Genomic DNA, 23,929 nt, shown 5'->3' with positions numbered 1-23,929 from the left:
ATCTGTATTCACGGTGACCCTGGGTTTCTGAAGCTGTTGCTTATGGCTGTAGACTGCCACCTCTCTCTTCTACAGAGCCGCTGCTGAGTTCAAACCACCTACATTTCAGGTAAGCAGGGAGCTGTTAACCAGAGCACCCCCCTTGTGACTCATTTTTCATGCTAAAAACTCACTGACAAAGATTCCATTCTGACTCAAAGCAATGCAATAGGACAGGATAGAACTGCCCCTGTTGGTACAGATAAGAGCTGGAAACACAGGGAGTCCAGGACAGATAAACTCCTCAGGACTAATATTGAGAGTAGCCATACCAGTAGGGTAAGGGAAAGGAGGGGGACAAGGGAGAGCCTATCACAATGATCTACATATAACTTCCTCCCAGGGGGGTGGATAACAGAAAAGTGGATGAAGGTAGACATCATTAGTACAAGATATGAAAAATAAAAATAATTTCTAAATTATCAAGGGTTCATGAGGGAGGGTGGGGGGGTAGGGGAAAATGAGGAGCTGATACCAAGGGCTCAAGTAGAAAGAAAATGTTTTGAAAATGATGATGGCAACAAATGTACAAATGTGCTTGACACATGAATGTATGTGTGGATTGTGATAAGAGTTGTACGAGCGCCTCCCCCGCCCCCCCCCCCCAATGATTTAAAAAACCCAAAAACTGCCCCTGTAGGTTTCTGAGACACTTTTACTGAATTTCAAAGAATGGAGCAAGCATCCGATGTAGAATGAGAATAGGAATTGTATATTGCTGGCAAACAATTTCAAAGCTATGTTGACTCGTCTCGATTTCTTTTACTGAAGTCTCCACGTATCGTGAAGGCAAACCCAAACTGATCTCTAGCTGAATGTCTTGTCCTGGAAGTAGTTCTCTTTTCAGTAAGCTTAGAAGCAACTCACTGGAAGGATGTTTTGCCAGTTGGTTAAAGAAATAGTGAACAATATTGGAAGATCTTTAAACTGGTTTCCTATAGGCTCAGTTTCTGGGTTAGATATGTTGTTCTTAGCCGTCATTCCGTTGGCCTTGACGCAGGGTGACTCCACGGACGACAGAACCGAATTTTGCTCAAATCTGCACCATTCTCATGAGCATTGGTTTGGCTGAATCCATTCTTGCACCTATTTTGTGAACCCATCTCATCGAGGGTTCCCTGGCCCTCCACTTTGACCAGCAGGTCCCTTTTCAGCAGTTGCTTCCTCCTGATGACTTCCCCCAAGTAAATCAGTCGACAAGTGTCAGAGAACAATCTGTGACCCACGGCGTTTCCATTGAGTAAATTTTGAAAAATACATCACCAGATTTTTCTTTGTAGCCTTTCTTAGTCTGGATGCTCTGCTAAACTTGTCTACTGTGCTTGGCCCTGCTGGTACTTGAAATCGTAGCGGCATCACTTCCACAGTATGACAAGCTGACAGATGGGCAGTGGGATTTGCTATAAAGTTGTTTTATTTTGTATAAATCTCACAGTGCAAGAAGCTGGAAGCTGGTTTTCTGTTTTTGAGTTAGACTGCTTGAATATTGAATCACAAACTAAGCTCTCTTGTTGAGAATAGTTCTCTGTGGCCTATTGTTATTGCAGAAACGGATTGATGTAAACACGTTCCTCAGCTCTAGTAATCAAATCGAATTCTAACGTAGGGATATTCAGCTCCAAAACAAAAATTTTCAATAAAAATGCTGTCTCCATAAAACATCAACCTCTTAACCTGAAGGCAAAAATAATCAATTCCGTGCCACTTGGCCAGACGTCCAGATGGCACCTTTGGGGCCTTGAGTGATAGCAGAGGACTTTTCTTGAACCCTCGTGCCTATCTGACCAGTCAAGGTCCATTTGCGTCTCTGAATTCACGTCGTTATGTAACTTTCGTTTACTCGCCAGATATGGACTCTTCCATCGACATGTGCTTGATTACACTAAATGTTCCATGCCTGGCGCTGTTCTAGAGGCTAAGGATCCAGGGGTGTGCAAAGCAGTCAAAACAGAAAATAAAAAAGAAGTTAATAAGCTCAACCAATAAGTGCAGAAAGTGAAATAGTGAAGTATCTACATGTTTTGTTAAAGAAAAAATATGAAGCAGGATATTGAGAAAATACCTGAGACATAGAAGACAAGAAAGGACTACTCCTTGAAATATCTGGGGAGCGAGCACTGTAGGGAGCTGGAAGGCAGCGAATGTAAAGACCCTGCCCTCATATGACCCTGGCAATGCGTCCCCAACAAAGTTGGGCTTCACTGGCCTCACCTAGTCCTGGCCCTAACTGGTTTGTGAGGTTGGGCAAAAGAAAGGCTGGACAAAAGGAAAGGCTTAGAAAGACGAAGGAAGGCAGGTGCAGATGGAAACATCATGGATAACGGGAGTGTGGGGGGTAAGGGCACTGGAAAAGGAGGCAGGGGCCACTGTTAGACAGGTTTTGTAGCTCATCATTGAGAATGAGTCACATAAGAATGAAGTGGAGGGAGGCGATGATTGGTGAAAATGATCGTGGCACGGTAGGGGAGGATGGGTGATGGCGACGGTGGTGAAGAGCTAGCAAGCAGACAAGAAGACAGTGTTCGGAAATGGATTGTGGTGATAAGTGCGCTGATCTCTCTTAATATGACTGAACGATTAAATTGCATGAAATGTGAAGTGTATCCCAATGCAAAAAAGACAAGACAGTCTCAAGCAAAAGTGCCCGGCTCGTCTCCGCCAGCCTTAAAGACCTATCTGCAGAAGCGTTAGCTTGAAGAGAGAAGGGGGGAAGGGTAAGGCGGGAGAAAACAAGAGAGCAGGGCTGTTTTGTTCTCTTAAAAGGAGTTGTGGTCTGGTAGGCGAACTTGTCTACTGGTGCCTAAATATGCATCAAAACCCAAATTAAAATTCCCACCCGTGGGGAGAAGGGGGAGAAAGAGGGGCCCAACAGCAATGACTGAAGTATTAACACACACATATACCCCGCCACGGAGATGAACAAGAGAAATCTGGGTGAAGGGAGACAGTGGACGGTGCAATATATGATCCAATGGTCCCCAGCCACTCTTGGAGAAATGTGAATCTGCTTCTGTAAAGCGTGCAGCCTTGGAAACCCTAAGGAACAACTCTTCCCCCCTCTAGGGGTGCAGTGCATCAGAATCAACTTGATGGCCATGGGTTTGGGGACACCCAGAAAGATTTATTTTTAAGTCCTTTTTTCTCTACTCATTTTGCATCAAACCTCTTTTGGTTGAGTACTTAATTGTGTAATTCTAACTGCCAACCCAAATCTGTCTTGGAAGAAGTACGGCCAGAGTGCTCCTTAGAGGCAAGGATTGCAAGATTTGGTCTTAAATACTTTGGACATGTGGTCAGGAGAGGCCAGTCCCTGGAGGAGGACATAATGCAGGGTAAAGTGGGGAGAGGGGTGGCAGCGAGGGCCCTCAAGGAGATGGGCTGACACCGGGGCTGCAAGACTGGGCTCGGGCATGGGAAGCATAGTGAGGCTGGAGCGGGCCGGGCAGTGTTCCCGGGTGCTGTGCACAGGCTTCCTATGAGTTGAACCAACTCCATGGCACCAACAACACCCACCTCTCCAGCTGAATGTATCGCTCACCTCCTTCTTCCCTTCCTTCCCCCCTAACTCCCTGCCTCCTTCCACAAATCATTACTGAGTGCATAATTTGGACCAGGCACTAGCCTAGATACTGGTGATGCCATCTTTAGCCCATTGGTCACCTCTGCGGATGTCCGCCCTTGTGAACCTTAACTCTGTGCCAGAAGAAAAGGAGCGTGTCGGTTGGCACACAGTAAAGCAGGAGGAAACGACCTGGTTTGGAGAAAGCAAAGAAGCCCTCCCTTTGGAAGGGGACTTGCAAGTTGAGGTTGGTGTAGTTAGAAGCCAGAAAGATGGGAGAATGGGGAGACACCAGCTGAGACAAGGGGAGCCATGCAGTAATTCTCGTGTCCACCCTTATAGCAACAGGGAAAGTCTTTGAAGGCCAAGTCAGCTTTCCCCGGATTTGAAAAGCTCTCTCTGGCTGTGTGGGGAGAATGGAGTCGGGGCAGGGGAGAGAGGCCAGGGAGGCCAGCTGAGTTGAATTGCTCCCAGGGGAGAGGAGCTGGTGGCTTCCGCTAGCAGGGTGAGGGTGGGAAATAAAGAGAAGCAGACTGATTGTAGAGGGGTTCTAGAAGGCCAAGCTTCATTTCGTTTTGAATGCATCCTGGGGGTACCCTGAAGTGACTGGAAAGCAGAGTTCACTCAGGAACATAGCATGGGGCTCAGGACATGCCTCACTGAGTATGCCCCATGGGGCCTGGGCTGCTGGTTTCAAGACTGTTCTTACACACAAAGGACGTCAGGGCAAGAGAGCATCACACCCTCCGTCATGATGCTGCGGGGTCCCTGGTTGCCAATGAACAGTAGTTGCTAATGATGGAAAGCCCCACCTACCAGAGAGGCTGTACTGTGCCAGCTCTGAAGAATTATGAGACTTCAGAGAAGTAAAACTCTCTTTGCCTCAGTTTCCTTCTCTGTAAGTTGAGATAATAATAGATACTACCTGTAGGGCGACTATCAGAATTAGGGGTGCAAGCAGGACCCCTCGTGGTGTAGTGGATTACACGTGGGGCTGCTAATTGCCAAGGTCAGAAATTTGAACCCACCCGCTGTTCCATGAGGGAAAGATGCCCCACCTCAGAAACCAAAGGGGCTGCTTTGTTCTGCCCTACAGGTCTACCAGGAATCAGCCGCCGGGGCACCATGTGTGCCTTTTTGCTTGGTGGTGCAAATTATTAACAGACTTGACTTTTCAGTGAAATCCTAGAGCTTCAAGGTCACCAGAAGAGAGGCCTGAAAGATAGGACTTGGAGGAAAGACCTGGCGATCACTCTGAATAAAATCACTCCCTGAAAAGCCCATGGTGCACAGGTGTGCCCTGACACAGATTGGGTCCTCCTGCATCAGAATCAACGCAAGATAAATCGTTTCGAAAGGACACAAGGAAGTGACTCCTGCTTTACACAGTGACTGACACAGGGTTGTCATTTAACGATAATAATAGCGTTAGCTATTGTTGGGAAAGCCTGAGTGCCACAGTGGCTACTCCCTGGCCTGCTAGCTGCGAGGCCAGCAGTTCAAAATCACCAGCCAATGCCGGGGAAAGATGAGGTTTACTCACATGCAGATTTACAGTATTGGGCTGTGTCCTGTATGTGTGAGCTCCCTAGGGCTGAGGCAACACCAGCGAGCCTGCGGGAGGAGGCCGAGGCCTCAACTTGAGGGAGCCCCGGCCCCTCTGCGCCTGTGCCTGGCAGGGCCGGTGTGAATCAGAGACAACCTTTCCTTGCCACCTGGATGATCTAGAATTTTGGCTGGACCTTGGAGCACACACCGAGATAGTACAGAGCCAGACGAAAAGCACAGACGATGGGGCAAAAAGTATTAATAAGGAACTTAGAGATCGAACCCGTGACACGTCGGCACCATGTTGTGCAAGTCCAGGAGAAGATGATGTGCTTCACTGGCAAGCCACAAGGACGGGACCTGATGACAGCCCGTATTGACACTCCATTTCCCTTTTGACAATTCATTCTGACAATTCATTTTCCTACAGACTTGCCCTTCCTACCACCTAACGTGGCGGTTACCACAGGGATTTATCACCCAAATACTAACAGTAACGACAGCGATGGCCTTGGTCGCCTAAGGTCACGGTGGTCTCCTGCTTCAACCGGTTCTCAAGTGCTTTCATTGACCTGCCCGCTGCTCTGTGATCCAAACCCAGATGAGTACTTCAGTCGGAGACGGCACGGATCTCTCAACCAGAGGAACACGGGGACGACAGCCAGGGGCTGGACTCGAAGCACGCCAGGGGAGGCTGCTCCGAGTCAGAAGAACCTGAAGTACAGCTGCAATGAACTTGACATTACGGGGCTGCTCCCCTATCCGACTTCATCTTTTTAATTTGATGTTTTGGGTCACCTCCCTCCATTCATTCGCACGCTCATCTGTGAAGACGGAAGTTCTTCCAGCTGGCAGTGACAACTGCTTTTAGTCACTGATAAGTCCTTGCAAGAGAACAGTTGCCCGAGACTCCGTTTCGTTTGGGTTTCTTTCTAAAAGTGGAGCGCGTGATGATGGGGCCAATGTCTTCACTCTGACTTGGTTACGAGACTGAAACCATTCCCCAGGGCGCTCACATGCTGCAGACCCGGGAGACGGCTGCCCGCTGTCCTGTCGGAGCACTGTACTCTAGCACAGCGGTTCTCAACCCTCCTCATGCCGCGGCCCTTTCATACAGTGCCTCATGTCGTGGTGACCCCACAGCCATAACATTATTTTCGTTGCTACTTCTTAACTGTAATTTTGCTACCGTTATGAATCGGACAACCCCTGTGAAAGGGTTGTTTGGCCCCCATCGGGGTCATGACCCACAGGTTGAGAACCGCTGTGCTAGCAGCACCCATTCTTGTTTCAGGCTTCCACCGGCAGCGATTGGCGGTTACATGATATACTTTCTACTCATCACTGATGTAGCTAAGAGAGATGGTACTGGATTTATAGCATCAGCAAAAGAGAAAATGTGACATAATTTATGCATGTCAATAAAGGAATGACCTGTTTAAAAAGAGCTACAGTCTCAGGAACAGGGCAGTTTAACCTTACCCTATAGGAATGCTGAGTCAGAATCGATTCTGCCCGTGAGTGGTTGTTTATGATTTTTGTACTGTTATTATTAGAATACTGGTAATGTCCATCCAATTAAAGCCAGGTAGTAAGGTGCTCCCATCAGTACTTACAGTCTCATAAACCCACAGGGCAGTTCTACCCTATCCCATAGGGTCATTATGATTGATGGCAACTCGAATGGCACTGAGTTTACTCCCAAGAAAGAATGCCTACTCCGCTTTTAAAAGGTGCATATGGCTTTTGAGAGGCAAGCCACTGATTACCACTGAGTCACTACTGCCCCACAGAGACCCTTCAGGGCAGAGTAAAATTACTTCCTGGAGCTTCCGAGACAGAATCTGTATAGGAGCAGACACCCTGGTCTGCCCCCTCAGGAAAGCTGCTGTTTGAAACAGCTGGCCTCTCAGTGAGGAGTGCTCTGCCTAAGCCACTGTGCCACGCAGTTCCTTTGTAGATGCAGTATGGCTTGAAGCCGCACGGCTCTGAGTGGTGGAACAGGTGGGTCTCTAATCCAGATCTGACTGACAGCCGAGGCTGTGTTTGTGGCTGCTTGTGACTTTAAAGCTCAACTCCTCTAGAAGAAAGGAAAGGAACCCAAGGGCCATGTGGTCGGTGGTTCCAACCCATCAGAGGTGCTGGAAGAAAAAAGACATGGCAGTCCACTCCCATAAAGATCACAAATTAGGAAACCTGCTAAAACTCAAAAGTCAACCAAGCAACCAACCAACCAACCAACTTAGTGTCATTGACTTGTGGTGATTCTAATAATTTTAAAATGTACTCTCTAAGGGAGAAAGAGGAGGCTTTCGACCCATCATAGTTACAGTCTCGGAAACCCACAGGGACTGATATACTCTGCCTATAAAGTTGCTAGGAGTCAGAATTGACTCAGTGCAGTGAGACTCTGTGTGTGTGTGTGTGTGTGTGTGTGAGATTGAGTCAATTCCGACTCCTGGGGGTCTTACAGGTCAGGATAGAACTGTGGGTTTCTGAGACTGGACAGCTTTAGGGAAGTAGGAAACCTCAGCTTTCCCTGTTGACTTGGTGTTTAGCAGCCCAATGGGTAACTGGCTATGCCACTAGGTCTCCTTCGTGAAATCCTATAGGGCTGAGTAGAATTGCTCCCTAGCGCTTCTGAGACTGGCAATCTTTACAGAAGTGGACAGCTGTCGCATCTTTCTTGTATGAAATTACTGGTGAGTTTGAGCCACTGACCTTGTAGTGAACAACCCAATGCTTAGGCCACTGCACCACCAGTGTGCCAGGAAACCCAACAGGGACATTCTACTCTTGTCCTGATGGGTCGCCAGGAGTCAGAATCAATTTGCTGGCACATATTCACCACAACAACAAAGAGCAAGGAAAGGAAACCTCCATAGCAGCCAATTTTCATTTTGAAAGGAGTCACGATATAACTGTTGGCTCTGCTGGGCGATTAGATAGTAGGCAACAGGGAAGAGCGTATGAGGTGCAGTGATCATCTGACCAGAATGGAGACCTTTTTAAATTTTATTTTTAAATCATCTTGTTGGGTACAGCTCTTATCACAATCCATCCATTGTGCAAGCACATTTGTACATATGTTGCCATCCTCATTTGCAAAACTGATCTGATCCCAAGGGCTCAAGCAGAATGGAGATCTTGACTGCCTGGACAGCATAAACAGTAATGGCTCCCGCAGGAAGCCGAGCAAAGTGAACCCCAAGCTGCCAGTGCAGTGTCCATACACTCGGGAGACTTTCCCATGTATCCCAAGGATCCTTGGGAAGATCAAGAAGAAACTTGGAAAATTGAGGATAAGAATGATCTTAAAACCAGTTGTCCATGAGCTGACTCGGATGCAAGGTGACCCTGCTGTGCCCCAGAGAATTGTGCTCCACTGAGCTTTCAATGGCTGATCATTTGGAAGCAGATTCCCAGGCTCTCAACCTTCCTCGTGCCGCGACCCTTTCATACAGTCCCTCATGTCGTGGTGACGCCCCCACTATCAAATTATTTTCATTGCTACTTCATAACTGTAATTTTGCTACTGTTATAAATCAGGCGACCCCTATGAAAGGATTATTTGACCCCCAAAGTGGTCATGACCCAGAGGTTGAGAACAGTGTTCTGTCATCAATCTTTTGATTAGTGGCCAAGCACCTTAACTGATTGTCCTTCTCAGGGACTCAAATGACGGTCCTACCCAAACTAACCGAAAACCCAGTGGCATCAAGTTGTTGACTTCAACTCAGAAAACAAAAAACCCCACTGCCATCCAGGGGGTTGCAGCTCATAGTGACCCTAGAGGACAGAGTGAAAGTGCCCCTCTGGGTTTCTCAGACAGCGATTTTTGACAGGAATAGAAAGCACCCTCTGTGGAGCTGGCAGATTCGAACTGCTAACCTGGCAGGTAGCAACCCAGTTGATCCCTAGGGTTTCTACTGTTGTAAATCTTTACAGAAGCCAATTTCCTCATCTTTCTCAGCGTAGTTCCTGAGCCAAGTGACTGGACTTTCGGCAATCCAAGATTTAACCCACCGTGCCACCAGGACTCCTAATAATGGGCTTACCAAGAAGTACTTAGTGTCAAACTTTCTCAAGAAATACTCAGCATTCCTTGAGATAATGTGGCGCTGGTTCTAGTCTTTACAAATAGAAAAGAGAGTGCAAGGAGGCTAGGTAGCTTGCCTGATGATAAGAAAGTAGCCGGATTTGAGCCCCGCTCTAGTTGGCTATACTGGCCTCAGCAATCCACGAAGCTCGTCTCCCGCTGGGCTGCCTCTATGTTCCCAGGCGAATATAATAACCAGGGGTCTCTGAACAGAATCTGGTGTAATGTGTACTCACAGTACATGCAGTCCCTGACTTACAATGTATTTGAGTTACAGCAAACTATACTTCAAACCACCCATCCTTTAAAAATATCATTACTGAGATGTATTACATACAGTGTTGCAATGTACAATTTGCTCGTGGCGATGTCCAAGGGCAAATACATATTCTATTCATAAAGATACTGATAATAAGACTATGGCAATAGAAGGAGCCTTGGTGGCATAGCAGTTATACATTGGGCTGCTAACCATCGGCAGTTTGAAACCAGCAGATGCTCTGAGGAAGAAATACGGGGCTTTCTACTCCCAAAAAGAATTACCATTTTGGAAATTCACAGGGGCAGTTCTACCCTGTCCTACACGGTTGCTATAAGTTGGGATTGACGGTGACAATGAGTTCTTGGTATGATCATGAAAACTAATTTTTGAGCCTGAGCCATACAGTGCAGGGAGATATACACCTTAAGTCAGAACTGCCTTTTGACTCAGCGGTTGTTGGGGTGAAACCTGGTGGTAAGTCAAGGACTACCTATATGTCTTTCAGTCGGCGACGACCCTTCCAAGGATTATTTGCATTTAATTTGCTAATGGTGAGTTGGATCTGGCTTATACAGGAGCCAAGTGCTAAGTTTTCAGGAATGTTGTGAGCCAGTAGATGTCACATTCAGTCTTTGAACTAGCCAAGGCAAGACTATTTACTCCAGGGAAGCATATGAACAAGGGCTCCCAACACTCCCCTTCTCCATCACCACAGAGGTTGTTAAGCATTTCCCGGCACACCCCTGGGTCTTTCCCTCACTGTCTTCTGTTCAATCCCTGTGGTCATCAGAGACCATATTGTAACAAATTTGGCAAATGCAGGGGAGCATCTGAAGCCTCGCCCACCTGCAAGCTGCCACCTGCCCACGCTGTGCTCCTTTTGGGTTCTTCTACCAATGATTTTGCCCCATTTAGTCCAGTAGGATGATACGGGGTGCTGGCCAGTGTGGCCCACTAAAAACCCTTGCCCATCTTAATAGGGGAACCAGGCATCCACCTTACACAAGACAAAATCCAAGTTAAAATAAGAGGCTCATTCAATCAATGTTATCATGACATTAGCCATGGATATTAAAAATTAGAAAAAAAGTATTTAATTTGCAGAATTCTGGAATTTGTTCTTGAGTGGTGTGAAGAAGGATTTTTATTTTCATATGAAAAAGCTCCACTGCCGATGAGTTGATTCACAGGGACCCTGCATTCTATCACAAAATCACAGAATGTGACAATGACAAGGAGAACAATTGCCAATGGAAATGGAGAAAAAGCAGTGGAGACCCCCCAGGGGCTTGGCTTTATATAGCTCCCGATGCACAGTCATGACTCCCCACCCGTCGTATTTTGCCACAGAATAGAAAGAATCCAGGGCCCTGACTTTAGGTAGATTTTGAATGATTGCTTAAATATTTGCCTTCCTTTGAAAATGAGAATGTCACACCAGACTACTGCAAGTTCCTTCAGAGACGACACACAAACAGTGGCTTCCCCTTGCTTGGTGAGGGAACATGTGTACCACAGTCAGTCCTCATGATTCCTCTAGCCGATATTTGAAAATGTTCCCTGTTTGCTATAATTTATTAGTAACCCAAAATTAATACTTGTTGAGCTTTTGCAGAGAGCACACTGTGAATAATGTGAATTGACCAGCCCCACGCCTCAGCGGACGTTGAACAAAGATCTGTGCTGCTTTCTGCTTCCAACTCTCCTACTGCTGACAGGTGTTCTCCTCGGGGCACACTCAATGCCCCATCGCATGTCCTTGTCTCCCCTCCCTCCCTGTTTAGGATGGCCACCGCGTTTAGGATGGCCACCGCGTGCTGCTGCAAGGCGGCTCGCAGTTCCAAATGCAGGTAGGCTCTGAGGTGCCTTGTGGGGAAAATGTCTGTGGCAGATAGGCTTCATTCCGGCTTGAGTTATAACTGACCACAGAATTACTACAAATGATATGAATGGACTTCATTTTATTTATCACATTGAACTATGTCAAATCACCAATATCTAACCAAATTCTATCTGACAAATGGTAATTTTAAAATAGTTCACCCTAAATATATTGATATTCCTTTGACTTTTGTAAGGTAAATGAGTATTATTACTCATTTTACAGATAAGAACACAGGTTTTAACTAACAAATAAAAATGTTCTCCTCAAATAAAATGCTATTTTTCTTTATGATGATATAAAATACAATTATATTCACAAATCAGGGATCCTAAGCAACAGGAGATGAGTAGGATTCTTACAGTAATAACTCTAATTTCAATTGCATCAGCAACTTTGGATAAATTTCTATATAATACATTTCTATAATATTTAAAGAAATACTTTAAAAATAGTTATGTGGGCACTATGCATAAAAAACCTTGAGTTGTTAAATATGTTACATCTATTTTCTGTATCCGGCATGGAAACACTAGCTCTTTTTGGCCAGAGCCAGCCCAAGTGAAGCATGAATAATATCAGAATTTTTTCATAATGCTCCAATGAAGCAGAATGATTTCACAACATTGTCTAAAGTAAAATTATAGCCCAAAGTATTCTGAATTCAGACCATTGGGATGTAGTCATTTAGAAATGACACTCTACTGAGTGTCCAACAGAACACTTCGCAGGCAGCCGCACTGCTCAAGAATTATGAGCAGTTTCAGATCAGCTAAATCAGAAGATGCTACGTGGAGGCAAGGTGCGGAGTGGAAGGGAACGGGTAAAAACCATAAAACAGATGTTCAGAAAGACTAGTTAAAGGCAAGTAACGACTCTCAGTATGGAACAAGAACTTTATATGTTCTGTTCCCAGTAAGAAAGCAATTGACTGATGCCACACTCTGTAACTGAGCCATAGCGAAAGGATTCAGTGGTAAAGGGCTCACATGGTGCGACAGCTAACGTGGTCAGCAGCTAACCAAAAGGTCATTAGTTTGAACCCCTCAGCCACTCCAGGTAAGAAAAATGTTATGTTGCCGCCTGCTTTTATAAAGATTTACAGCCTTGAAAACCCCACGGGACAATTCTACTCAGTCTTATCATGTCACTGTGAGCTTGAATTGACTTGACGGCAGTGGGTTTGCTCTGTGTTGCTTACAGATTCAAAACGTGGCTACTGGCTCTCTATTAGTCCACAAATATTTATAGAACAGATATCAAAAGAGACTTAAACATAATCAGTAGTTACCACGTGTTTTTCAGTGGACTAGTTGATTGTTATCAGTGAGAGTCTGCTTTTGTGATAGGAGACAAGCAAGACTCATCACCCTCACCCCCTCACCCCCAAAATCAGTATTATTTCACCTGATGTTTTGGAATATGGGAGTATCTTTAAGTACAGAAAAAAATTGACTTAGCTAAGCAATGGTTGTCTTATAGAGCAGAACCACAGGTTTGCTAATACCTCACTTTGTGCTTAATAATACTAATTTTTGGAGAAGTTTTCCAAGAGTCTTTTCAGGGGTTTACCACTGTCCTTTGAAAATGCTGGGCAACACTTTAGGGAATTAAATGCTCAGGGGACATTATTCCAAGAGGTCAGGTAAATGATGACAGATGTTAGAGAAATGAGTTGAATGAATGAAAATGCCAATTCTATCTACTAGAATTTGAAATTTGGCTGGCTCCACCACCTAACAGGCTATGAAATTGTGGGCAAATTGATCACTCAAAGACTCTGAACCTCTGGGCCCATGATAGGCCCATCCAGGTACCAGTTTTCTCTACTGTAAAATAAAGAATATGGGCCACATAATTTCTCAGGTCCCACCAGATGCTAATGTTCTTTTCATCTAAGTCCCATCACAGATAGTATATTTCTAATGAAGTTCAAGTCCTAGCCAATTAAAACATCTGCTACATATAACATTATACTTTCAAAGTTAAACTTATCCTTTCAGGAAATACAGGTGATGACTATTAAATGTATAGTTCTATGGTTTTTAGAACCGAAATCACTTAGTACAACCACATGCCCTCCACATGCCCTCCTAGTTGCGCTTCTTTACCGTGTTATAACCAGCATGTCAGTGTTCTCTGTTTTCCGTGTATTCCATGTACACCTTCATAAGTCACCCCAGACCCAGTACTACTCAAAGAAAGACAAAACCAAGCGCTCACATACCCCGTGACGGTCCTCAAAGTAGGCCAGGCTGGTTTTGGTTAAAACAAAGAAGCGGACTTTAAAGTTGGAGGGGGATGTTCTTCTCTTCTGCTGGGATTTCTTGATGAGCTGTTCTTCCAGGAGGATACAGTTGTTCATGATCCAGTTCTTGAAGAGCGATGCTCCTTCGGCATCACCCTTAACTTGGCCAAAGGAAAGAACTTTGGGCAAGGGACACGCTGGAGAGGCGGTTGATCTTTAGAGTTTTTCAAAGGCAACTTGCCTCCAACATTATCTTTCAATCAAGGTTCAGTCAGCATTACAGAGCTTCCCCTCTGATGTCAAAGGCTATAACCACATCCTCTCAAAAATTCACAAAAGAGGCATATGTAAAACTCTCTAACACCCTTGACTATATGCCTTGGAAATGATATTTGAAGAAGCTTCCACTCAAAATGATATTAAGGACTAGGATTGAATCTTTACGGTTCCTGATTTAGAACATCCAACTGCGAGGCCTAGCACAAGGGCCAGAAATCGGAACTCTGGAGCCAATTAGGCTTAGTTCCTGTATTAGTTTCCTATTGCTGCTGTAACAAATAACTGCAAATGTAGCAACTTAAAATAACAAATGATTATCATACAGTCCTGTAGTTCAGAAGTCTAACTGGACCTCTTCGAGATAAACTCGCGGTGTCAGCAGGGCTTCAGTCCTCCCTACAGGCTCTAGGAGAGAGTCTCCTGACTCGTTCCAGCTTCCACAAGCTCACTGTCAATGAAGTGAAGTTGCTCGGAATGGCTTTCTTCCCATATTTTTGTAACTCCCACGCAGTGATTGGGGGATGTCATGCAAATAGGGTGGGTGAAACACTGATAGAGGGATTAGTACAGATAAGAATGAGGCACCTAAGAAACAGGAGAGACTTTCCAGGACTATCAAGCAAGGCGAGCCGCCAGCAGAGCATGTCAGAGGTCCCTGCCAGAGTGGCAGAGGCAGCCGAGGCCATGCCATGCATCAGAGCAGAGAAGCGGCACTGCTGGGCGCAGAGCCCGTGAGCCTATGAGGCAGTGTAGGGGTTGGGTTTACAGGCCTACAGAACCAGGCAGAGGCCAACGAGCCATATAGGCAAGAGGCTGAGGACCAGAGCGTGACAAGCCTCTCTGTGGTTGGCTAAGAAGAGATGCTGCAGTGAACTAAAGACTACATTCTTAATGTTATTCATCCTGATTTGTGGTAACCTATTAGGCTTCCCTTATATGTCCCTATAATTATGAGTAGTGTTGTCTGTGAGTTCTGGGTGACCACTGCGACCGATTATAGAGCTCAGTAGAGAGGTAGCATACAGTGGAAGGAATGGTTGGTGTCAGAATAAGGTAGAGAAAGGCATGGAGGTGTGTCTGATGTCTGCCTGTAAGCCTTGGGCTGGTGTGTACATGGATTCTCCTTCCCCTTGTTTAGCCAAAGGAGGCCCGATGTGACCTCCATGTTGTTATTGTAAATACCTACTTTCCTTGGTTCAGGATCCTATCTACCATCGTCAAAGTTAACAGTAGCAGGTTGAGAGCTTACCTGATATCATTCTAACTTTTCATCTGGCTCCTTCCATATCGAAGGATCTTTGTAATCACATTGAGACCATCTTGATAATTCAGGGCAATCCCTTTATTTTAAGGATAGCTGATTAGCAACAACCTTAATTCCATGTTCTACTTCAGTTCTTTTTTTGTCATGTAAACTAACATATTCTCAGGTTCTGGAAATCAGGACCAGGATATACAATGGGGTTTTTAAAAGTTTGTGACATACTTCTCTTATCTTTTATTTCCATTCTTCCACAAACTTTTTGAAGTCTTTTGTGTCTGGGGACCCTTGCTGTCCAGTAAGCTTTGGACTGCTAACCACAAGGCTGGTGGTTCAAGTCCACCAGCTGTGGTGCTGGAAAAAGTTGAGACTAACTGCTCTGGAAAAGATTTAGAGCCTCAGAACCCTGTATGGAATCGCTATGAAGCAGAATGGACTCGGGGCAGTCAGATGATCTTACTCATGGGGAACCCTACCTGGGCCACAGCAGACAGCAATTTTCCTACCAGAGTTAATTCCTAACTCCACCACCTAACTTGGGAAACTCTGGGAAATTACTCAAGGACCTCAAACATCGGGAAAAGAGACTAACAGTGCCCCACACCCAATGCTCCACAGGACTCCTCTCTGGCTTCCTTGCCAGCCTTTTTCCCTCCCTCCTTTCACTGGCTCTCCTGTCGGTCCTCTGTCTGGCTCTTGTGATGGCTCTTCCTGCCATGTAGCATGCAGCATTCATTCTGCCTGAAAACAATTTCTTGCCCCTTCTTTGCATGGTGAACTCTGCATTCTGCTGCTGGTGTCAGTCTCCACACCACTGACTTCTTCAGGACAACTTCCCTCAGTCAAACCCCTCAGGTACACACGGCACTTTATAACTTTCTCTTTCTAGGAGGACTTGTGATTAAACATTTTGGAGGATGATGTCCACATCATCCTAGTCGAGAACCTGCATGGTGATAAGAACGACATCTACTTTGGCTCACTAGGGTGCCCACAGCATCATGACAAACCCTTCCTGGCTCATGAAAAAGAGTAGAAAAATCATCAAATGAGTACTCACCAACCTGTGTTCAACAATTAAGTGACAGTACCAAAAATTTCACAGTAAATATGGTCAGCTGCCACATAATTGGACCTCTATGCCTCTGGGTCTTCTAGTAATTCCCTTTTTGATCCCTAAAATTAGGAGCCCTGGTGATGTGGTGGGTTGTACGTTGAGCTGCTAACTGTAAGGTGAGCAGTTTGAAACCACCAGAGGCTCCAGGAGAGAAAGACAAAGCTTTCTGTTCCCATTAGAAGATGCCATCTCAGAAATCGACAAGGGAGGCTGCACCTTGTCTTATAAGACTGCTATGAGTTAGAATTGACACCATGGCAGTGAAGGAATAATAAAAAGGAACAGAAAATAAGTAAATCCTCTAGAATGGTGTAAGTATCCTTAGTGGTCCAGTAAGTTACATGTTGGACTACGAATGGCAAGGTTGGCAGTTCAAAACTTTTTTTACGTTGAAAAAAAATCATTTTATTGAGTGTTCATACAACTCTTATCATAATCTATACATCCATCTATCGTGTCAAGCACATTTGTATATTTCTGCCCTCATCATTCTCAAAACATTTTCTTTCTACTTCAGCCCTTGGTACCAGCTCCTCATTTCCCCCCTCCCTTCCCTACCCTCCTTCCCTCCCTCATGAACCCTTGAAAATTTATAAATTATTATTTTTTCATTTCTTACACGGTCAGATGTCTCCCTTCACTCACTTTTCTGCTGTCTGTCCCCCAGGGAGGGGATTCTATGTAGATTGTTGTGATCAGTTCCCCGTTTCTCCCCCACCATCTCCTTCCCTCCCGGTATCGCTGCTCTCATTATTGGTCCTGACGGTTTTATCTGTTCTGAACTATCTGTGTTTCCAGCTCTTACCTGTACCAGTGTACATACTCTGGTCTAGCCAGATTTGTAAAGTAGAACTGGGATCATGAGAGTGGGGGTAGGGGTAGGGAGGAAGCATTAAAGAACTAGAGGAAAGTTGTATGTTTCATTGTTGCTATACTACACCCTGACTGGCTCATCTCCTCCAAGCGACCCTTCTGTAAGGGGATGTCCAGTTGCCTACAGATGGGCTTTGGGCCTCCACTCTGCACTGGCCCTCATTCACAATAATATACTTTTTGTTTTTTGATGTCTGATACCCGATCTTATCAACATCTTGTGATCACATAGGCTGGTATGCTTCTTCCATGTGGGCCTTGTTGCTTCTCAGATAGATGGCCGCTTGTTTATACTGAAACCTTTAAGACCCCAGATGTTATATCTTTTGATAGCCGGGCACCATCAGTTTTCTTCATCATATTTGCTTATGTACCCATTTGTCTTCAGTGATCGTGTCGGGAAGGTGAGCATCATAGAATGCCAGTTTAATAGAACAAAGTGTTCTTGGATTGAGAGAGTACTTGAATAGAGGCCCAATGTCCATCTGCTACTTTAATACTAAACCTATAAATATATGTACATATATCTATTTCCCCATCTGCATATATAAATATATTTACATATGTGCATGCCTGTATTTAGACTTCTATAAATGCCCTTTGCCTCCTAGTTCTTTCCTCTATTTCCTTTTATTTTCCTCTTGTCCCACTATCATATTTAGCCTTCATTCGGGTTTCAGTAGTTTCTTTCGATTACATTCAGTAGTCTCTTTGATCAAGCCCTACCAGTCCTCTTACACCCTGCTTGCCATTGATTTTGGATCAGTTGTTGTTCCCTTGTCCCTGGGTTTGTTAACACAAACTTCCTTTCCCCCACCTTCCCATCTCCCATGTCCTGGCCCACCAAGCCCTGAGGATGATATTCATTCTCAGAGCAGCCAAAGCACAGAGAGGACCATAGGACCAGGCCCACTATGAGACATGACATCTCTCACTGACCCATAGCACTACAGGGGACAACACTAGAGACACAGTGTGAGAATTGCACCCGATCTGACCTCACCACACCAAGGAAAAACACTAAGGGCGTGCAACAGAACAGCAAGGGGAACAGAGCAAGGAAGTCCCCAGGGAATACCAAAAATAGACTTGGGGCTAGCCTGTGGTACCCCATCAGAGTTGATATTAGCCCTGACATCAAAATCATTTTATTTCCTTACACAAAATGTACCTTTGATTTAAAGATAACCTAACAAGACGGAGACAAGTGTATTACTGATAGAACCTGTCTGCAGCCATCCACTGATCATAGAGCCATGTTTAAACATGTTGTGATTGGATGAACCCTTGCCTATATGAACTGGAAACCCAATCGTCATACTTTTGGATTTTCCTTAAAAATGTAACTGATTTGTTAGTGTATGTCAAGTTGATTCCAACTATAGTGATCCTATAGGACACAGTATAACTGCCTCATAGGGTTTCCAAGATGTAACCTTTATGGAAACATTGCCACATTTTTTCCCCCATGGAACTGGCAGGGGAATTTGAACCTCTGGCCTCTCACTTAGCAGCCAAGTGCTTAACCACCGTGCCTCTAGGACTCCATCATTGTGTGAACTCCCCACCACCAACCAAAGCCACTACCATCAAATTTATTCTGAATCATGGTGACCCCATGAGACAGAGTGGAACTGCTCCTATGGGTTTCTGAGACTAAATCTTTACAGGGTGCGGTTTATTGTGCCAACCTGGCCAATACACACGTGGGGTTAATTGAAGGGTGGAGAAATAAATGGCTCAGTGAGCCTCACCTTTCTAGTTCTCAGGTCTCTTACTTTCTGATGGTCGGACCAAGGTGCAGCTGCCTTAGCAGTTCCCTGCTTCAGCTTGCAAGGCTCACTTCCTGCAAGACATCCCCAAGGAGAAGCTGCATGAACCTACCCGGATGCCGCCCTGGGTGCTGGAGCTGCCATGTGGAGACCCCTGCCAGCGCTGAGATGTTTTCACATTCACTGACTTGGCTTTCCTCCTTCAGTCAGCATCATTGTGTGTGTTTTGTGAGATGGAGAAGGACTTTGTGGATTGGTGTTGGACATATGGGTCAAAGTTTGACTGTGGGCTTGGGCAGCACTGGGTTGAGATATTTTCTTGATGCACACTTAATCTTTATATAAAACTCTCTCTCTTATACATGAGTTTCTGTGGACTTGTTTCTCTAAAGTACCCAGACTAACACATGGGGAAAGAGTCTCATCTTTCTCCCATGGGGCAACTGGTGGATTTGAACTGCGGACTTTGGAGTTGATCACCCATCATATAACCCACTATGACACCAGCACTCCTTACTGCATCATGAGGTGGGGAAATGGCATGAGGATCATATCTGACCTCCTGCAGCTACACAAAGGGGAAGGAGAATCGAATGCCACATCTACCCCAGGATGATTCCCCTGGGGCAGAGGTAAGACATGTCTCCAACCTCCATTCTTATTTATCCTATTCTGATAGCAACTGTTCCCCCATGGCTCTCTATTTCTCCACTGGTAATCTGCTGCCACGGTCACACAAAACCCAAAGACAATAGTCATGATTATGGGATTTATCAGGGAAGCTAATAGGTTAGAAGTCAGGATCAAAACCCATCAAAACCAAACCAAGCTCACTGTCATTGAGACAGTTCTGACCCATAATGGCCAATAGGACAGGGAATAACTGCGCTTGTGGGTTTCCAAGACTGTAGCTGTTTACAGTGTAGAAAGCCCCATCTTTCTCCTGGTGAGCCCCTGATGGTTTCCAACTGCTGACCTTGAAGTTAGCAGCCCAGGATGTAGTCATTATACTGCTAGTACTCCAAAAGGATTGTCATTTTGTCACAGTCTTTTCTTAGCTATGCCAGCAGGCACGTTCCTCTCTGGTCCCCAGCCTCTCGGCCCCTTGGCCTCCTCCCTGCTCAGAGAAGGGTTACAAAGTTCCTTTAATGCTAATAAATGTCCAAAGGTCAAGCCACTCTTCACCCAGCCTCCTTCCTGAAAGGCACTCAACTTCCCTTTTCGGTGGGCTGGAAAGCCTGCCGCTCTGTCTCATGATCTCTGTGCTGCATCCTTGAGCACCTTGGCCGCCACCAGCACGTCTTCACACAGTGTCCAACACATCTCATTGTGGCTCTGCTTTCTGCTGGTTGTGGGATTCTCTCTGTTCCTGCTTCTGAGATGGCTCCCTTTATACCAACAAGGAATGGCAAACCTGACTGATCCCCAACTTAGCATTCTCTGGACGTTATTTGCACGATCTCACCCAGTCATTCAGTGGGAGTTACAAAGATGAGAGCTAGTTATTTTCCTTTCCTCAGTTAGGATATATCCTTAAGCAAGTCTAATATGGTTGTTTTCTTTTATTTAAAAAGTACAGTTACAGGAGTTAAGTTCTAAGGCAAAGATGAGGCAATTTGGGTATCAAAGGTTAGTAACTTTATGAAATTTATTAAATAAAATAAATTTCATAAATATAAACTTTTTATTTAACAAAATATTTATATTTAAATATTATTTTAAATTTCTTATTAAATAAAAATGTTAAATCATGAGTTCATAAAATATATGGAAAAGATCCTGTGTTAGCCTGGGTGGACTAGAAAAACAAATTCATAGGGACTCACATGTGTATAAGAAAGAGCTTTATAGACCAGAGCAATCGAACATTGAGAAAACATACAAGCCCAGTCCAGATCAAGTCCATAAGTCAGATATTAGCCCATATGTCTGATACCAATCTATAAAATCCTCTTCAGACTCATTAAACACATGCAATGATGCTGAATTCAGGAAGAGCTCAGGCTGGTGGGTGGGAAGTCTTGTGGACCCAGTGGTGATGTAAGAATCTCAGTGCTTGCAGGGGTCTCCATATGGCTTCTTCAGCTCCCAGGGCTCTAATGTAGTTCCATGTGTCTTGTCAGCTTTAGTGTCTCCCAGGGAGTGAACAGAGAAAGAATGTGTCACCCACCTCCAAGGAGGAATACATGAGTTCCCAGAATCCTCAGGAAAAGGCCATGCCCACACAGAGACCTCATTGACTATATCCTATAATCTTAATCCCCAAATTGATACCAGATTATGTAACTACCACAGATCCCAACCCATTGATCTTCTTCAGAGGGCGCTAGGGGACTAACTTGTTATCCTGAAATCTAGAAAATAAAGGAAGAGAGCAAACATATGCCTTAGTCCCTAGGCAAAACAATCATACAGTGAATGGCTTTAAAAAGCAGAAATGCACTGTCTCCCAGTTTTGGAGGCTGGAATCCCAAACAGGACACTGGCAGTGCAGAGTCCTTCTAAGGACTCAGGGTGAGGAACAGTTCCATGCCCCTCTCCTAGTTTCTAGTGGCTCCCGCCAGTGCTTTGTCCTTATAGTCCAAAGAGACCCGCTTCAGGGAGCACTGGTGGCATGGTGAGCTGTGCATTGAATTTAGAGGTCACTGCCTCGCATCACCTGCCTCTCAGCAGGGAGGTCTGTCTACTTCTGTGAAGATGTAAAAGTCTCAGAGAGCCAAAGGTGCAATTCTATTCTGTCCTATAGGACTCAGTGACAGTGATGTTCCTCTCAGCTTCTCTTTGACCGCAATGTGTCTGTCTCTGCCTGTTCTCCACTCAGGAGGGATTAGGGCTAGAACCCAGCCAGGTTTACCTGCTAATGGTCTCTAGGAATGACAGATCCTATGTCTTCAGACAAGGTCACATCCATAAATACTAAGATTAAGACTTAAAAGGTATTTTGGGAGAGAGGCACAAGTCAATCTATACCAATATATTTCCTGATTTATCAGAAAAAAACTATACCTCAGTTCATCAGTCAAACAATTTAATGAGGGAAAGTTCTTCCTCAGAGAATTCCAAGTAATCAGTGAAGAAGTGGCAATGGAATTAAATGTCCCCATTTTTAAATCTAGATGAAATAATGGATCTATATACTCATCATCAATCATTAAGTGATAAGCCAAAGGGAAATTAAATAATTTATATATTAGGCTGACAACATTGGAACACAGTGATCAATCTGAACATCACAAAAAGAGAGACAACCACACAGGATGTGCCTCCCAGTGTGATGCAATCGGAAGTACACAAAACCACGACACAGTAGTTTTGAAAAAAGAAAAACAAAACTCAAACGTGAATCTAATCAAACCTCTAAATTGAGATCCTACATTTCAGGAACTACACGACACCAGGAATGTGATCAATCACACAGTGAATTGCAATTGGCCAAATCTAAAATATGTGGAACTCTAGGACAATGGCTCAGTGTCTGAGGCAAATAAGTGGGAGGAAGGACCTGCAAACTAAAAAAGACTTGAAGAGATGTGTCCAACATGTGAGGATATTTTGAGATCCAGATTCAGACAATTAATGAGGCAATTGGGGTTAAGGTGTGAGAGTGGCATTATCATGCAAAAAAATTGGTCCTTATGTTGCACAGAAACATACTGAAGCATTTACTAAGGTAATGAAATGTTTGAGATTTGCCTTATTATCTATCATCCAGTGGAGGGGAAATGTCTTAGTTACTTACAGGTGCTGTAACAGTTTATTCTCTCACCATTCAGGAAGCTCACTCACTGGCCACGAGTTGATGCTGACTCACAGTGACCCCATAGGACAGTGGAGGACTGTTCTTGAGAGTCTCTGAGACTTTCACTCCTTACAGGCATAGAAAGCCCCGTCTTTCTTCTGTGGAGCAGCTGCTGCTTTTGAACTCCTGACTTTGTGGTTAACAGCCCAAGTAGAACCAGTACTCAACCCGGGCTCCTGCTTAGTAGGCAAGATAGTGAAATTCAAGGTATTATCTTCTTTCAGCATTCCTTGGAGACCCCATGTGTCTTGACATCCGTCTTCCTCTTGGTCGAAGAAGTTCTCAGAGCAGGGACGCTGGGTCCAAAGGATTTGCAGCACTCCCAACTCTTCCTTACTGCTGGTAGTCACATCCCTCCCCTCTGGTCACTTGTAAGGAAGAGTGTGACTCTAGTCAGAGTGTCACCTGAATCAGGGAATGACTTTAATAAAAATGAGATTCTTTGAGAATGATGAGGGCAACAAATGTACAAAGGTGCTTGACACAATGGATGTATGTATGGTGTGTAAGTCTGGGTACATTAGAGAAACAAATCCACAGAAACTCTTATGTATACGAGAGTTTTATATAAAGGGTAAGCACACATCAAGAAAACATCCCAACCCATTGCTGCCCAGGCACACAAACCCAACATTAGACCATATGTCCAACACCAATCCACAAAGTCCTCCTCCATCTCACAAAGTGCACACCATTATGCCGACTGCAGGAGGAAAGTTGAATCAATGAACGTGTAAGCATCTCAGCACTGGCAGGAGTCTCCACATGGCTGCTCCAGCACCCAGGGCTGCATCAGGGTAGGTCCATGTGGCTTGTCCTTGGGGATGTCTTGCAGGAAGTGAGCCTTGCCAGCTGAAGCAGGGAACTGGCTAAGGCAACTGCACCCTGGTCTGTCCATCAGAAAACAAGAGACCTTACAACTAGAAAGGCGAGGCTCACTGAGTCATTTATTCCTCCACCCTACAATTAATCCCACATGTATTTATCAGCCAGGTTGGCAAAATAAACATGAACTATCTCATATGGATTGTACTAAGAGTTGTACAAGGTCCCAATAAAATGATTTTTAAATGAGATTCTTAAAAGGTTGTGCCTCAAGACACAACCTACACGAATCCTGTTTTAATACATAGAGTTTAAGATTTATAACATGTTTGTAAAACAGAGGGCAACCACACAATGCTGAGGGTC

At 44.9% G+C, this 23,929-nt stretch overlaps 1 protein-coding gene across 1 annotated transcript in view; it reads right to left on the bottom strand.

Annotated features, from left to right (window-relative positions):
• Positions 1 to 13,794, bottom strand: part of ITK (IL2 inducible T cell kinase) — a 78,752-nt gene extending 64,958 nt beyond the window's left edge. Inside the window, exon 1 of the mRNA XM_075541889.1 lies at positions 13,617 to 13,794. Within this exon, the coding sequence (XP_075398004.1) occupies positions 13,617 to 13,754 (138 nt within the window). The 5' untranslated portion in view covers positions 13,755 to 13,794. The remainder of the gene's footprint in view (positions 1 to 13,616) is intronic.
• Between the last annotated feature and the right edge of the window lie 10,135 nt (positions 13,795 to 23,929).

Source organism: Tenrec ecaudatus, chromosome 2 (assembly GCF_050624435.1).
Source record: "Tenrec ecaudatus isolate mTenEca1 chromosome 2, mTenEca1.hap1, whole genome shotgun sequence".
In the NCBI taxonomy this organism is placed as follows: domain Eukaryota; kingdom Metazoa; phylum Chordata; class Mammalia; order Afrosoricida; family Tenrecidae; genus Tenrec; species Tenrec ecaudatus.
The sequence above is the reverse complement of the archived record's forward strand: the minus strand, read 5'-3'. Positions and strand labels throughout refer to the sequence as shown.